Source organism: Populus alba, chromosome 18 (genome assembly GCF_005239225.2).
Source record: "Populus alba chromosome 18, ASM523922v2, whole genome shotgun sequence".
Lineage (NCBI taxonomy): Eukaryota > Viridiplantae > Streptophyta > Magnoliopsida > Malpighiales > Salicaceae > Populus > Populus alba.
The window spans coordinates 13,815,480-13,832,098 of NC_133301.1; the positions used below are offsets into that span (position 1 = coordinate 13,815,480).

Below are 16,619 nucleotides of genomic sequence, written 5' to 3' on the forward strand. Positions count from 1 at the left end.
TTCAAATTTACAACACAAATATCCAAAAATATTTAATATCAAAGGGAATACATTACAACAAGAGTATCAATTCAAATCTACAACAAAAATATTATTGTTAAAAACACAAATTTACATTATCTTCCTATACTAAGTTCATCAAGGAATATGGATTTGTCTTGGTTTTTTTTTTTTTTTTGGGTACCTAATATTTCTTGAAGTCACAACTGATCTAAAGGCATTGTCCTTAAAGAATTTCAGCAATTAAGCTTACATGATACCTTCACATACTAAGCACCTTACCAGTTCTTGCTGAAGTTGCTTAATTTGCTGGAAAACAACATTCAGCGACGCTGAAATATGACGCATGCAGGAATGAGGATGATATATCCTACAACGTGGAGAAAATCAAAGGAGCAGTCTCACCAAATTTATCCAAAGCTTTTAATTTAGAAATTATGCAAATTTTCAAATAGAATTATTGCAGCCATTTATAATTAAGACCGGAGCATGTGAGGCATTTAATTAGTGGCCATTGCCGATTAAAGTCAAACATTAAATCACAAGAATATATGATGCCTAAACGAGGTCGTTGTATTAGACTAATTAAATCATTAGTTTTCAGATATGTCCATAAAAAAATAGTATATATAATCTAAAAAAAAAAGAATACCATATGATTAGTCCTTTTTTTTTTTAATGAAAAGTAGTCCTTCCCAATCTTCCCAAGCTTTTCCATGGCAGGCTCAAAGCACCACTCTAAGCAGCAATTCCTTTGTACACATGGAAAATTTGACCTTGCACTACGAAGAGGTTTCAAAGCAATTCCTTTATTATTATTTTTTGTAGCCACTTCATGTATTATGATGAATGGTTTTATTGTTTTTTTCTCTCTTCATGTTGTAATATCTTTTTCTGGAAATTATTTTATATTGATATCATAAAGAATTTGGAAAATACAATGTGTGGACAATCTCCATATATATATTCACAAAATAAATACATTCACCATTATATTTTTTTTTTTCCAAAAGTATCTAGGTCAACCCAATATGGTGAGACGCAAATTTCCCAAGTCCAATTTATATTTAATACTAAATAAATGCAAAATCCTTTCAGTTCCTAAAAGTATCTCACCAAGGTAATTAAGACCCGCAATTTCTGATTTACACATAGGATCAACAAGGTTTTCGTTTGCATTAACCAGGAGTTATTCAGAGACGGTAAAAAGATTCAAGATATGGGTAGATAAGCCCATGGTCCACTTTGGGCCTATGAAACACATCTATTCCATAGAGGGCCAGTTTATCGATGAAATGGATAATGGGAAGAGCCCGTTTGGGCCGTAATCCTGATGAGGCCCATGCATTTTTTACACCACTTAGTGTGGCTTCCATTTCTGAGTCCATCTACTTGCCGGTCACCACCTGTCACCGTGAAAGACCGGTAAGAATCTTCCGTCCTTGAAAATCAACTAAATGTAACTTCAGATCCCGAACAAAATGCATTTTTAATTTAATTTCAGGCACCACAAGTATCAAGAGATGATCCTGAGCTACACAAAAATCTGCCCCCCATTAAAACTTAGTCCAATCTGCCATGGTTTATCCCTGATCGATGAACGCAAGATCTTGGCATTTTTTGCAGGTAGGGCGCAGGGAGACATACGCAAAATCTTGCTTAAACATTGGAAGGGAAAAGATAAGGAGATCCAAGTTCATGAATACGTACCAAAGGATCAAGATTAATTACATGAAATTAACGAGACAGAACAAGTTTTGTTTGTGCCCAAGTTCATGAAATTAAACCGTCCTGAAATCTCTTTGAAAAATTTGAAGCTATGCAACAGTTAGATTTTCCTTTACTGCTATTTTAAGTCAGATTTGAACAACTTCTTAGCACGCTTTTATTTATCAGTTTGATCAATAATTAAAATCCTGATATAATTGTCGCGAGTAAAACATTTCATCGTATTGGAGAATATTCTCACAAATCAAGATAAAAGACCATGAACAAATTAGTAAGGAAAGAAAAGGTGTTTATGTCATACCACAGCACAGCTGCCTAAACATCTCTGATTTTCTTATATTGACAGCTTCTAAGTTAGCATTTATAAACCAAGATGCTCAATTCCTTAAGTTTTAAAGTTTAAATTTTTTTACCACCGCAAGTTATTAAATTTCTCAGAGAATATACCTTGCCAATGTAGAGACGTGCACAGGCCTAAAGAAGCTAGATCATGGATTACTCACAATCAAAGGAAGATATATATATATATATATATATATATATATATATATGAAATTCATCTTCATAGAGCATAACTAGGAAAATTATTTTTTCAAAATAAAAGGAGCTGAATGCTTGGCAGGCTTTTTCTTCTTTTCGTAGTTGTATCGAACAATTATTTAAGGTGTTAAATTTCGAATTCGAAATTTCTCCATCAATTTCTTGCATGATTTATTCCGAGTCAAATATGGAAATCCAACTTTCCACTTTTCAACCCTATCACTCTATACGTTCAATCTTGTGTCTAAAGATGCAATTAACCGACTCGCCCAGATAGGAAAAAAAAAAAAAAAAAAAACTTTCTAGCACCAGCTTGCCGCCGATTCTATGGGGCTGTAATGATTGATTGTCACAAGCCGTCACTCTAGCTTTACTCTGTTCTCGGTAATTTACTTATGTGCATATATATTCTTATTAACTCTTCGTTGAAAATACTTCTGTAGACACCATGATTCTCCTCCCTCTCTCTGTGTGTTTATGTTAGAAGGGAAGAAAAAAAATTAAACCGCCATGGAAACCATATGTAATGGCTCAAACAATATTGGTTTTATGCTACTGCCGGTTGTTGTTTTCGCTTCGCTTATTGTCTACTTTGGTTCTCCCATGAACCAGAATACCAATACTGTCGGATATTTTTCTTCGTTTTCTACATCAAATACTGTCTATACTAAAGCGAACGAGCTTGTTTTTGAAAGCTCTCAACCCTCTCCGTCACAGCCACACCAGTTGCCAACGCAGGTTAGTCTCTTTGGTGATTTTTATTATCCAATATACTTTGTTTTTTCTTATTTTTTTCATGATTTGTTTTAGCAGTACCGCTACAAGTCATGAACTGATTAACGAATATTTTGAGATCAGATACATATAGTTCTGTTCATTGATTTATGTTTTTGGTTATTGATAAACAAGTTCTTAATATTTTGTGGGCAGATAAAGAGAGGCAGAGAGAAGATTGAAGATGGTTTGGCGAGAGCAAGAGCAGCTATTCTCGACGCGGCGCGGTTGAAGAACTACACATCATACAAGGAAGGAACTTACGTTCCCAAAGGGGTCGTATACAGAAATCCTTACGCTTTTCATCAGTTAAGTTTTGCTATCAATCTACCTACACACATTGCCCTTAGCATTACCCTTTTTTTTCTTGCTTTCAAATTGTAATTGTGATAATTAACCCTCCAAGATTGATTATTTCTACTCATTTAACATGAATTAATGTGATATGCAAAGCACAAAATCTGTCACCCGTTATATGGATTCCATTTTACCCTTCTTTTTTTTTCCTTTTATATTTCAATATTTTATCGACTCCATCAAATAAAATTCCACGTACGTTGAGAGCAGCTACCTTGAGATCAAATTAAAGATGAAGGAAGAAATAATGGCGTGAGAGATTTTTTGGGCGATTAGGTTGTGTGATGACACTAATGTTGATTGGAGTAATTAAATAAATTTCCTTTAAAACATTGAGTGGTGAATCCACTAGTGTATTACCTTGTATATATAATATTCCTCATATTTGGTTATTTATGACGACGTTCTTGTAATGCTATAATTTTGTAACTGTAACAATGTCTATTCATTATAGGTTTTGAATTGATATGTTATGCCTGTTACCCTAACTTGGGCGTTAAGTTTTGTTGGGGTAGGTAGAGATTAATTTGGAGGACGAGCTCTAGGGATGGTCCTGTTCTTCTTTAAAAAATTTCTTAAAATTACATCTGAACTTGTAGAAATTAACTTTGAAAATATTCTTACAAATTAATTGTAACTTGGAGTAGGGGCTGGGTTTGAATGTGGTACTCATGGGTCATGCCCAGTCGTTATCCACAAGACGTTTATGATACTTCGCAATTTACAAGGCTTGAATTGTGCAAGTGTTGCCCCTTGCAAGGAGAAAAGAAAGACCCCATATATATATGTGTGTGTGTGTGTGTGTGTGTGTGTGTGTGTGTGTGTGTGTGTGTGTGTATTGTATGTATGTATGTATGTATATGTATGTATCATCCTCTATAGGGTCAAAGAGGTTGTCTCCTGAAACAAAAACATGGTTATGCAAAACCTTAATACAATCGATAAATTAATAATCTTGATTAGATAATATTTTGATATAATACATTGACTTGCATAGACAAACACATTTATTGACATCACTGGATAATGGTTATTCAGGAGCCATACAGAGATGGAGAAGAGATTCAAGATATGGGTTTACAAGGAAGGAGAGCCACCTCTTGTCCATGGTGGACCCTTAAACAACATCTACGGCGTTGAAGGTCAGTTTCTTGATGAGATGGAGCTTGGAAAGAGCCCCTTTGCTGCTAGTCACCCCGATGAGGCACACATGTTTCTCCTACCCATAAGCGTGGCCTATATCATCACCTACGTCTACAAGCCTCTTGTCACGTATTCTCGTGATGAACTGCAACGTTTGGTCCAAGATTATGTTGGTGTTGTAGCCGACAAGTACCCTTACTGGAATAGAAGTAAAGGAGCTGATCATTTCTTGGTTTCTTGCCATGATTGGGTATCAGAAATCTCTTTTATCTCTACTGTCTTATATCTGTAACCCTAATCTAAGAATGTCGTAAATTAATGATCTTTTGTTTGAAATCTCAGGCACCGGATATTTCTGGAGCCAATCCTGATCTGTACAAGAACTTCGTAAGGGTCCTTTGCAATGCCAATACATCAGAAAGATTCGAGCCTCGAAGAGATGTTTCAATACCTGAAATCAACATTCCTCATGGCAAGCTCGGACCGCCCCTTAAAGGCCTGCCCCCGAGCAAGCGTTCGATTTTTGCATTTTTCGCCGGAGGGGCTCATGGATATATCAGGAAGGTGTTGTTGGAGAACTGGAAAGATAAAGACGATGAGATTCAAGTCCATGAATACCTCGATAAAAAGGGAGCAGATTACTTCGAATTAATGGGTCAAAGCAAGTTTTGCCTCTGTCCAAGTGGGTATGAAGTAGCGAGCCCAAGAGTGGTGACGGCAATTCAATTAGGTTGTGTACCTGTGACTATTTCAGATAACTATACGTTGCCGTTTAGTGATGTTCTCGACTGGAGCAAGTTCTCAGTGCATATTCCGTCCGAGAAGATACCTGAAATCAAAACAATCTTGAAAAAGATTTCTCCGCAGAGGTATCTGATGATGCAAAAGAGAGTGATACAAGTGCAAAGACATTTCGAATTGAATCGGCCGGCTCGGCCATATGATCTGCTTCATATGCTACTTCACTCGGTATGGGTAAGGAGGCTCAATGTCAAGGTCCCATATCGATAATATGATTTTCTATAGATTGTATCCCCTTCGTGCATCTCAGATTGTCTCTAAACTAGTGAGTTTTTTTTGTTCATATTTTGAAATTAACTTTGAAGTCTTCTTTCTTTAATTTTTTTCTAAATATCTTCTAGATTTATGTTGTTATAAATATTAAAGAGTATTTATTTTTTAAACTAGCATGAATATATTTATTCAGAGTATTGTAAGTCTAAGTTCAAATCTATTAGGGCTCCCACCATCATTCCCTTCTCCTCCAGTTAATTTTTTTATGGTGCTAGTTTATTCTAGTGAGGCATTTAAAAAATTAAAATGTGTGTAAATGAGACGTGCAAGAGATGATAAAGCCTAGCAGGAAAAAAAAAAAAAAAACTGTACATAATAAAACCAAGTTGTGAGAGAATTGAAGAAGGTTTAGCTAGAGCAAGAGCTATTATTTACGAAGTGACAGAACTCTTCATCATACAAGGAGGGGAGTTACATCCCTAGAAAAGCCATGTATACATAAATCTATATGCTTTTCATCATTCCATATCATAGTTTCAAGATCTAGCCTAGTGGCCGGTCCGATCTAAGATCCGGATTCTAGATTTTGACCGAGTCCTCGGGTCAGTCGGATAAATTTAAAAACAAAAATCAAAATAACGTCGTTTTAATAAAAATACAAATAACAAATAAAAGTCAACGGATTTACTGACGAGTCTTGTCGGGTTAACCCACCGGGTCACACCAGGTTTTTTTCCTTTGTTTTTTCTTCAACCCAACCTGGTTCCACTCCGGGTCTCAAGTTGACCCGTCGGGCCGGGCCGGGTTTCAAAACTATGGTCAAGATACATCAACAATATTGTTTAATTCTTTCTTCTTCTTCTTCTTCTTTTTATTTATGTTTCTTCTTTTTAGATACCCATGGTTGATTAATGGAAAGAAGATATTCCAAACCTGATAGCTAACCATTATTGTTTTAGATATTCTTGATAAAACTAGCCTAACCTGATTTGATACATGTTAATTCAAAACATTTAAGACTTAAAATTCAGGTTGAATAAGTTTCTAGATGATTCAGATAAAATATTAATCTGATTAAACTCACTCAACATGATTGAGTTTTAAAAATTATTCGGGGTGGTTGGATAAATAGTAATTTGATCTAAACCGATTTTGTAAAAAAAAAATATTATCATTTTAATTAAAATGTTTGACCCGGCTTGAAATTAAAACAATATTTTTGAAAAGGTTTCCATTCAAAAAGGTATCTCATAATGCAAAGGAGAGGTATACAAGTAGAAAGACATTTCAAATTGAACAGACCGGCTCGGCCATATATAATATGCTTCATGAATGCCACTTCATTTGGGGTGATGAAGGCGGCTTATTGTCATGCAGCCGCCATACACCTGATTATTTGACATCCAAAAGCTTTACCCACGGAGGACATCAGTCGATTAGAAATATTCTTAACTGAAAACTCTGACTCATAATTTATTAGTATAGGTTTATGTTAATTATTTTTACCTAAATCGATTCAAAGTTCATATAATAAATTTTAGCTTAACATGCATGTTAAATATTTATTATTCCTGAGATATTTATTGAATCCTTATTATTTCTCAATTAAACTCTTTTTTTAATAAATTATGTAATCAAATGATATATTAATATTTATTTCTTCTATTGTGCTATATGTTTTTTTTTTTTTTTCAATTTATGCGGTATGGTGGTGTGTTCTGGGTTGTCGGGGGATGAGTGTGTCCCACTATGAACATTGGTCGGTAAGTACGTGGCCTGCCCACTTGTCGTTTCTTAATATTTATCCATTCATCAATTGGACTATTTTTGCTTTAAAAATCTTGTTTTATTATTCATTTATATTATATTCCACTTGATAATACCAATTAACTATCATATAGTTTGTTAATTAATGCAATTGTAAAAAAAATTTCAATCCTTATTGCCTGTACATGTTCTAGTATTTTTTTTCTATTTAAAAAAAAAAAAATAGGGCCAAACCTTCTACATTTTAATTTCAATACATGATTTTAGAAAGTTACAATACATTATTTGATTATTAGTAATAGCTCATTAAAGCATAGTTTTGAAACCCGGATCGACTCGGCAGGTCGATCTAGGATTGAAACAGGGGTATGTTTAAAAAAAAAAAAACTATATATGACCTGATGGGTTGACCTGGCAAGACATGGTTAAAAACCTCGGTTATAATTCATTGATTTTTTTTTATTAAAAAGATATTATTTTGATTTAAAATAAATTAACCTGAGAGACCCGGTTAAAAATCAAAACACATATCTTAAATCGGGTCTAATCTAAAAACTATGCAAAACTATTAATGAAAGGTTGCTTTTTTTTTTGAATTATTAGTTTTTATAGTTGGCTATCTGTAAATTAAAAATGTTATAGAGAAACGTGGAAGAAAAGGATTTTTTTAAAAAAAATGGAGAACATGCTGGGAAAAATGAGATCAGCATTAGATCACTCTATTAACTATTGATCATGAGGGACCAGTTTGATATTCAAAACTATCAGGACTGATATGGACAAATGGGCACGTCATCAATTGTAGTCGCTCACGACATGCCACGTTTCGTTCAAGCCTCGTTTTTAGTGCTTAGAGAAGTACAGATATAGTAATAGCTCAGTCAATTTTCCGATGGTTCTTCCTGCCGGCTGTGGTTGGTGGCTGGCAACAGCCATGTCTTTGTCGATAGGTGTTGTGCAGTCACCATGGATGTATATATATATATATATATATTTTTTTTATTTTATTTTTTATCGAAAGTGTTTTATTTATTTATTTAAGTATTGTTATGCTAGTTTATAAATCAACTAAAACCAAGTTTTTTTCCTAGATAATTTTTAAAAATAAACCTTTTGTATTAATCTAATATATTATAAAAATTAATAAAATCTTATATAATATATATATATATATATATAAAATCATAGTTATTAAATACAATTTAAAGCTTAATGTTTTTTCTTCAAATGGGTAAACTTAAGTTGATTCAGATAAATTAAAAAAAATTAAAATAATATTATTTTTAAAAAATTAACTGGATTTTTTTATTAGATTAATTTAATTATGGGGGGTTGACATGTCAAAGGACTAGGTTTAATATTAGTGGATAAAATAAGCAACCTAAATAACTTAGAGACTGTTTGTTTACGCGTTAAAAATTGCATTTAAAATAAAAGGCATGAGCCAAGTGTTTGGTAAAGGAAAAATAACTTATTATTGTTCATGGACCCCATTAATTTCTGTGTTTGCAACGCAGGATTGAAAGAAGCAGCTGAAGGCTGCTTTTCTTGCACTGTTCAAGTAATTGCACTATTCAATAAACAGTGCAACTAACATGAACAGTGTGCATTAGTACACTGTTCAGTAAACAGTGCAATTCCCTTGCACTACGGTTTTTTTTTTTTTTTAGTGTGTTAAGTTTTTTAATATTTTTTTTAAAAATTAGTTTAAAGTGAATTTTATACCTGATAATATTTTATCTAATTTTATTATACGCTAAAAAAATTATGGAATAATTGTATTTTTTTAAAAAAAATTAGTTTAGAGTGAATTTTATACCTGATAATATTATACACTAATATTTTATGGAAACTGTAGTTATTGTCGGATATATTTTGTACATAATGGAATTGTAGATGGTTTTATGGAATAATAAAAAAATATTTTTATATTAAATATGATTTATTTCATGATGTAATAGCAATAGTTAAATTCACAATATTTAAATTAAAAATTATTAATATTAATATATATTTTTTTAAAATTATTTTATAATTTCAATTTCAAAAATATTTTTAACCAAAACACATTAAACTATTTTTTATTCAACCTCAATTTCAACCACAGTTTTAACCAAACACCTATTTTTTAAAACTAACCTCAACTAAAAATACATTTTATAAAACAATTTTTTTTCAAATTATAACTATAATAGCTGCTGCAATACTAAACACACTCTTAATATGTTATGTTGAGAAAAAACTTTTGAAAATCTACTCCTTCCAAATAAAACTCGACTAATTGTGTTTTTACTTCTCTGAATTCTTTAATAAAAACGGCTTCTTGTTTTAAAAGAAGAACATGCCCCAAAACTTAAAATATTTTTTTTTATATTTCTTTAATTTATTTTTAAGAATGTAAAAACTGACATGTTATTGCCCTCCCATAATTATGGTCATCCTCGAGGTTGAAACATTTTAGGTAGAATTCATAATTTACACCTCCATTTCATTAATGGGTTTTTTTAATGATTATATACGTTTTTAGTAATTTTGATATTTATAAGATTTAAAGTGGTAAATTCTAAGGAAGAAACTTATTACCCTTGAAGTTATTTATATTGTTCTTCTTATTCCAGTTGGAGTTATTTGTAATATTTATATTATTACCACTAGTAGAAAAAGGCAGAAAACCTCACCTTTTTCCATCCTTTTGTCCCTTTTCTTATTTTCCATCATCTTGTCCTCTCAAATTTTCAAATTTTACACAAGTGACAACATCTCAGAAAATAAAAAAAAAATTAATTAAATTAAAAAATGGGCACATAATTAGATCGTTCCATTAGTAATTATTTAATAATCAGGGTAGATTTTAAATATTTAAGAAATCATGAGGGTATTGTTGAGAATTCAAACCAAATGAGTATAAACGGAGCACTGATGATCCTACTAGGACCATCAAATTTATTTTATTCCTTTTATTTAAAAAAAAAAAAAGATATTTTATTTATTGCTGCAATCAAATTCCTCACCATTACTCTCTCACATGAAAAGTACATTTTCTACACTCAAGATGACCGCGCTAGCTCCATCTTCTTATATACTGCTTGCTAGTCTTCCATCCTTTTCAGGTGAAGCTCATGAAGACACCTCCATGCTTTATCTCCTCCCGTGTCCATACCGGCAAAAGAAGCTAAACCCTGCAAAACACTGAAAGAGAGGTCTGATGGCAACTTTTAATAGCTCCGCCATAAGTTTTCTACTCCTATCAGCTCTTGTTTCCACCTTGTTTTTCCTATGCTTATCTCCCTTGAACCAAACTATCAGAATCTCCACTCCTTTGTCTTCTCTGTACTCCCCTAATTACAGTATCGAAGAAGCAAAATCCAACCATACTTTTGAGAGGTTTCAATCTTTTCCTTCGCCGGCAACCACTGTTGGAGATGAAGGAATCAGTGCTCGGAAGGACAAAGTAAAGCTTGTTTGATGGTTTTAGCAACCACGCATGCATAGACAGCACTGAAAAGCTGTTCCCTTTTCTCCTTTTTTGACAAAATAGATTGATTTCTTGGTTTGTTCTTTGGTGGTGTTATGGACAGGAAAAGATCTCTGAAAGGCTCCCACCTTCACCGTCACCGTCACCGTCACCACTTCCATTGCCAGTAGGCAACAGTTCTGCCGTTTCTAGCCACCCCAGCATTCCAGTAATTACAAGACATGAAAAGGTGAGCCTAATTAATGATTTTTCACTGTATCAAATATGTCTTTGTTTTTATGCAGTTTTTGTTTCTTGATTTGTTGCATGTTATTAATCTTGTTCTTGGGCGCGTGACTCTACTTCTGGGGCAGAAAAGGACAGATTTTGAGAGAATTGAAGAAGGTTTGGCTAAAGCAAGAGCAGCTATTTACAGAGCAATTCGGACACAGAACTCTTCATCTTACAAGGAGGGGAGTTACATTCCTAGAGGATCCATGTACAGAAATCAATATGCTTTTCACCAGTTAAGTTTCAATACCCTTTTCTTTTCGTGATATTAATTAGCTATAAATTGATTGAAAAGGGTAGGATTTGAATTCTAAAGTAACCTCTAAATTCTTGCTTTGCAGCAATATTTAGCCAATTGACACCTTCAAAAACTATAGCTATAACATCCGTATTAACCCAGATAATCAATCTAATCTCTTATTAAAAAAAAAAAAAAACAAAAAAATGTCATTTTATTAAAAATAAATAAATTCTAATGATCCTCTACTAAACTGTACGTCGACGGGGCTGAGTCTTATAAGCAAACCTGTTTTCATTTCAGAAATTTCCCCCGCTGCATAAATTAATTTTTCCACTTATAGAACTCAAGAGTGAACAGCGTCGTCTTTTTCTACTTTATAGAATTCATTGGTAACAATGATGATTTTTTCCCCCTTTTCACAGTACTAAGTTTAATTTAGTCACTGATTATATTATTTTTAAACTAGTTTCTGAAATCAATTCATGGAAAGTGCTAAAGGTTTGTGCTGCTTCCATCTTCTCACCATTGTACCTTTTTCTTTTCTTGGAGAATATATGTATCTTTCGGGAGTGCGATCCAGAAAAATTATGAATTTTTTTTTTAAAATATTTTTTCATATGTTATCATATTATTTTATGACATCAAAAATTAATCTTAAAAATTATAAAAAAATATTTTAATATATTTTTAAATAAAACACTTCCTAAACACGCTATACTATTATTATTCCTTATCACGTGACACACTTATATAATAATGTTTGACCTTTATGGCATATGCATGTGCTCCATTCTTAGGAATGCAATCCTGCATTAGCAATCGAATGGATTCGGGTCGGGTTGTGGGGGAGGGAGAGGATAAGGGAAGGGAAGAGAAAAAGATACGTTCCACGTAGGCAACACTTTGTCACGTGACTCTATGGCCATCAGACGATCACTGTGACTCTATGGCCATGCCCATGCCACAAATTAAACGTGCACGTGACACATTTTCATGTGCACAAGCCACGCCAGGATATGGCCCATAATAATGTCTAGTACGTACATGGAGACAGTGGGTAGAGACGATGCTGTGGGGTTTAGAAGGCCAGATTCATTTCGTCGCGTGCGTTAATAGTACAGGCAGGGTCGGTAAGGTTTAAGTAAATAATGACTCAGTCCCTATACTCTTAGTGATATAACAACTTGGTCCCTCTAGCTTACGAAATCATAACTTAATCCCTTAATGGCCCGTAATAATGTCTAGTAGATTTGTTTCAATTTACATATATAATCAAAATGGTATTTGGGAAGGAAAAATAACTCTACACTTAGTTCCGTAAGTGTTCGTGCACGAAACGGTAGGGGTGGATAATTAAGGTGCAAAACGTTGTGCTTTGGGGTAGAATAAGAAAGCTTCAAATTAATTTTCTGGTTAATTAGTCTGGAGGAGCTTTTCATTCATTATTAGATAATATTTTTTAGTTAAAAGTCTTTTGACAAAACTTTGGATCGGTCTAACCACCGGATTAATTAAATTTTACTGGGTTATTACACTAATTAATCTTTTAACAAACTCAAACTAGTTCAGCTATTAAATTAGCAGGTTTTTAAGTCAACTTGCCGGGCTAGTCGGATTTAATAACTAAATAGCTCTCACGATGCAAATATTTGCCCAGCAATTGGGTCGTTTTATAACCATGATAATCCGTGCCTTATCCCCAAGTAACTGTATAAGAATAATTGAGAGATTATTGTAAGAAAGCTTCGATGTGATTGATTTAAACGAAAAAAGAATTTATTAGTATAAAAATCAAAATCCGACACCAACGTCGCTTTTCTGCTGGTCTAGTGTGATTAAATGCTTGTAAGCAGACAAAAGACAAAGCAAGCTAACGTAATTAATACGTACACGAAATCGAGACTGAAATTATATATTTATACCGTTAGGTCACATAGACACAGCAAAGATAGAAAAATTAAGGATAAAACTATACAAATAAATCAGAAAGGAGACAAAAGTTAACGTAATTAATACGTACTAAAATTATATATGTATAACGTTTGGTTACATCGAGACAGAAAAATTAAGGATAAAAATATAAAAATAGTAATATGTAATTAATTTTGTAAATTATAATTAATTGTTTAGAGAGAGTGACAAACAATATTTAAAAATTACTGATTAAGTTTTCTTCAGGAGTTACACAGAGATGGAGAAGAGATTCAAGGTATGGGTCTACAAGGAAGGGGAGCTGCCCGTCGTCCACGGTGCGCCGGTAAATGACATCTACAGCATTGAAGGGCAGTTTCTTGATGAGATTGAGAGTGGCAAAAGCCCCTTCATTGCTCGCCATCCTGATGAGGCACACGCATTTTTTCTCCCCATAAGCGTGGCCTATATCATCCACTATGTCTACAAGCCTCGCATCACCTTCGCTCGTGATCAACTCCAGCGTTTGGTAACTGATTATGTTCGTGTTGTAGCTGATAAGTACTCTTACTGGAATAGAACTCAAGGAGCTGACCATTTCTCGGTTTCTTGCCATGATTGGGTATGATGACACACCTCCTCCTTTTTTCTTTTTTCTTTTTTATCATCTTCTTGCAGTTTTCATAAAGCATATGTGTTTGCTGGATTTTTAAAATTGACTTTTAACTCAGTGAAGTCATATTTGACTAAGTCAAATTAAAATAAATCAGATTTTATAACTATAATTTAAAATATTATCTTTTAATCTGGAGGTATAATGTACTTTGAACTATTAAAAGGGTATTGGAGAGTGTAATGCAGTAATTTTTGAAAGTTTTTTTTGTTTAAAAATATATGAAAATAATATTTTTTTAAAATAATTATTTTTAATATCAGTATATATTAAAACCATAAAAATTATAAAAACTAATTTTAAATAAAAATAATTCAAAATTTAACAACCCCACACAATTCCTAATAAGGGGGCTAAATGCGAAAAACTTACTAATAAAAATTCCAAATCTTTAACCACTGTAACATCCTCTTGGTTAGACGATCTGTGAAAATCATATGCATCTTATCAAACTATTATAATTTTTTAAGTGAAGTGGATGATGCTAGTAAACTTAAAAACATATATTTAAAATTGTTATCACAGGCCCCAGATGTGTCAAGAGCCAGTCCTGAACTCTTCAGGTACTTTGTTAGGGTCCTCTGCAACGCCAATATATCAGAAGGGTTCCGGCCACAAAGAGATGTTTCGATACCAGAAATCTTTCTTCCTGTTGGCAAGCTCGGGCCGCCGCGGGAATACACTAAACCCCCAAGTAAGCGTTCAATCCTTGCGTTCTTTGCCGGCGGAGCTCACGGTCACATAAGGAAGGTCTTATTAAGACACTGGAAAGAGAAGGATGATGAGGTTCAAGTCCATGAGTACCTTACTCAAAGGAACAAAAAGAACACTAATCTTTACTTCGAATTGATGGGTCAAAGCAAGTTCTGTTTGTGCCCAAGTGGCCATGAAGTAGCCAGTCCTCGAGTGGTGACGGCAATTCAATTAGGATGTGTTCCCGTGACCATTTCTGATAACTATTCATTACCATTTAGTGATGTCCTTGACTGGAGCAAGTTCTCCGTGGACATTCCACCGGAAAAGATACCTGAAATTAAGACGATTTTGAAAGGAATTTCATCTCGACGGTATCTTACAATGCAAAGACGAGTGATGCAAATTCAAAGACATTTCATACTGAATCGACCTGCTAAGCCATATGATATGCTTCATATGATACTCCACTCAGTATGGTTAAGGAGGCTTAATGTCAAGAAGGATTCATCAATTTGATCAGAAGATTCAAAACCCTCCTGTACGTGCATCTTGTCCCGCACTCTTTTCTAAATTGGTAAAGAATTTAACTTTCTGCTGGAGGTCATTCTCCTTCACGCAGGGCATGATATTTTTTTTGTCATAGTGAGAGTAGGCATGTATTTTGATTGTTGTGTGAGGTAATAAATTGCAGTGAAAAATGTTACATATATGAGCAGCTCCCGATTGTTCTTCCCCGTCTCACAAAGACTCTACTGTTATTCGAATGGAATCAAATTTATGATTTTTGAGTTCATATAATTGTAATATGTGCTTCAAGAATTTTTTTTTTTTTTTTTAGCCATGTGCTTGGTGACATCTTATATGCAGCATGCAGAAGGCAAAACAGCATAGCAAAACGAATTTATTTTTGTATTTAGAGTATGTTTAGCAATGTGATAGTGGTTGTTTTTTTAAATAACTTTTCATGCTGAAATGCATGCAATAATATTTTTTTATTTTTTAAAAATTATTTTTGACATTAGCATATCAAAACCATTCAAAATATACAAATCATATTAAATTTTAACAAAAAATAATTTAATTTTTTAAAAACACAATTTGCACTGTATTTTCAAACAATGTTTTACTAGGATTGAGAATCTTAAAGTTATTCAAATACTCAAATTAATATTTTTTAAAATAATTAAGTTTTTTAATACACTAGATCAATATATAAATATATATATTTAAAGTTATATGAGAAACAAATTAATATCGGATGTAAAACTAATTTAAAAAATACTCATCAACTAAAAAAAGAAAAGAGGAAAAACAAACCTCAAAAGGATATTACGATTCCTTGTTAAGGAAACAACAGCTGTACTCCAAACTTCCGTCGTCGTCAGACTACATTCCAAAAAGAATAATTATCGGAGGGGTATCACGTGAAAAAAGAGAGGGTAGATTAGTCTTTCTGTTTGTTGTCATGTCGGGGAAAGAAAAAACGACATCTCAGACCTGCCAGTGTCCGACCTCTCCAAAAATCACAGATGATTGTCCGACCATTTGTTTTTTAGTTGCTCTTAAATTTTAGTGTTTTTGAAAATTATCACAGTTTAAAAAAAAAAAAATGGAAAACTAACATAAATAAAAAAATATTACAGCTAAAAAATCCCAATTCCCACGTGCAAGTTTTTAAAAAACCGTAAGTGAGAACTCCAGGTGTTTTTTTAAGTTATTGTTTGGAAATACAGTATAAACCATGTTTTATAAAAATTTAATTTTTTATTAAAAAATAATTTTTTATATATGTTTTGATATATTGATCTTAAAAATAATTTTTTAAAAAATAAAAAAATATATATTATTTTAATATATTTTAACACAAAACAAATTTTAAAAATCAATCATAATTATACTCCCAAACATGTTAATAGAAAAGTTAATTTGTATCTCATGACAGTAACTTTTTCACAGGCTACGTTATTTTTTTAAAAAAAATGTGTTTGTTTTTTCCGAAAAGAATTTTTGCATGTACTGATTTGCTAAAT

At 32.8% G+C, this 16,619-nt stretch overlaps 2 protein-coding genes across 3 annotated transcripts; both read left to right on the forward strand.

The window, feature by feature from the left end:
• The first annotated feature begins 2,636 nt into the window (after positions 1-2,636).
• LOC118052070 (probable glycosyltransferase At5g20260) lies at positions 2,637-5,647 on the forward strand. The gene is made up of 4 exons (XM_035062890.2): positions 2,637-3,006; positions 3,199-3,350; positions 4,438-4,792; positions 4,885-5,647. Exons 1-4 carry the CDS (start codon positions 2,779-2,781, stop codon positions 5,551-5,553), a joined length of 1,404 nt encoding a protein of 467 aa, XP_034918781.1. The 5' UTR covers positions 2,637-2,778; the 3' UTR covers positions 5,554-5,647.
• Positions 5,648-10,339: 4,692 nt separating this feature from the next.
• Positions 10,340-15,387, forward strand: LOC118052072 (probable glycosyltransferase At5g20260). Of its 2 annotated transcripts, XM_035062891.2 has the most exons (5): positions 10,340-10,774; positions 10,902-11,027; positions 11,152-11,303; positions 13,488-13,842; positions 14,419-15,387. In XM_035062891.2, exons 1-5 carry the CDS (start codon positions 10,529-10,531, stop codon positions 15,103-15,105), a joined length of 1,566 nt encoding a protein of 521 aa, XP_034918782.1. In that variant the 5' UTR covers positions 10,340-10,528; the 3' UTR covers positions 15,106-15,387. The 2 variants fall into 2 exon arrangements, with proteins under 2 accessions (XP_034918782.1, XP_034918783.1); XM_035062892.2 differs by lacking the exon at positions 10,340-10,774 and having other exon boundaries at positions 10,896-11,027; positions 13,499-13,842.
• The last annotated feature ends 1,232 nt before the right edge of the window (positions 15,388-16,619 follow it).

Bases quoted from the DNA above. Each gene is read 5' to 3' on its own strand.
- LOC118052070 (XM_035062890.2), top strand. From the start codon at position 2,779: ATGGAAACCATATGTAATGGCTCAAACAATATTGGTTTTATGCTACTG. The intron at 3,007-3,198 runs GTTAGTCTCTTT...TTTTGTGGGCAG, and splicing joins CACACCAGTTGCCAACGCAG to ATAAAGAGAGGCAGAGAGAA. The intron at 4,793-4,884 runs GTATCAGAAATC...TTGAAATCTCAG, and splicing joins TGGTTTCTTGCCATGATTGG to GCACCGGATATTTCTGGAGC.
- LOC118052072 (XM_035062891.2), top strand. From the start codon at position 10,529: ATGGCAACTTTTAATAGCTCCGCCATAAGTTTTCTACTCCTATCAGCT. The intron at 11,304-13,487 runs GTTAAGTTTCAA...AGTTTTCTTCAG, and splicing joins AATCAATATGCTTTTCACCA to GAGTTACACAGAGATGGAGA. The intron at 13,843-14,418 runs GTATGATGACAC...TTGTTATCACAG, and splicing joins CGGTTTCTTGCCATGATTGG to GCCCCAGATGTGTCAAGAGC.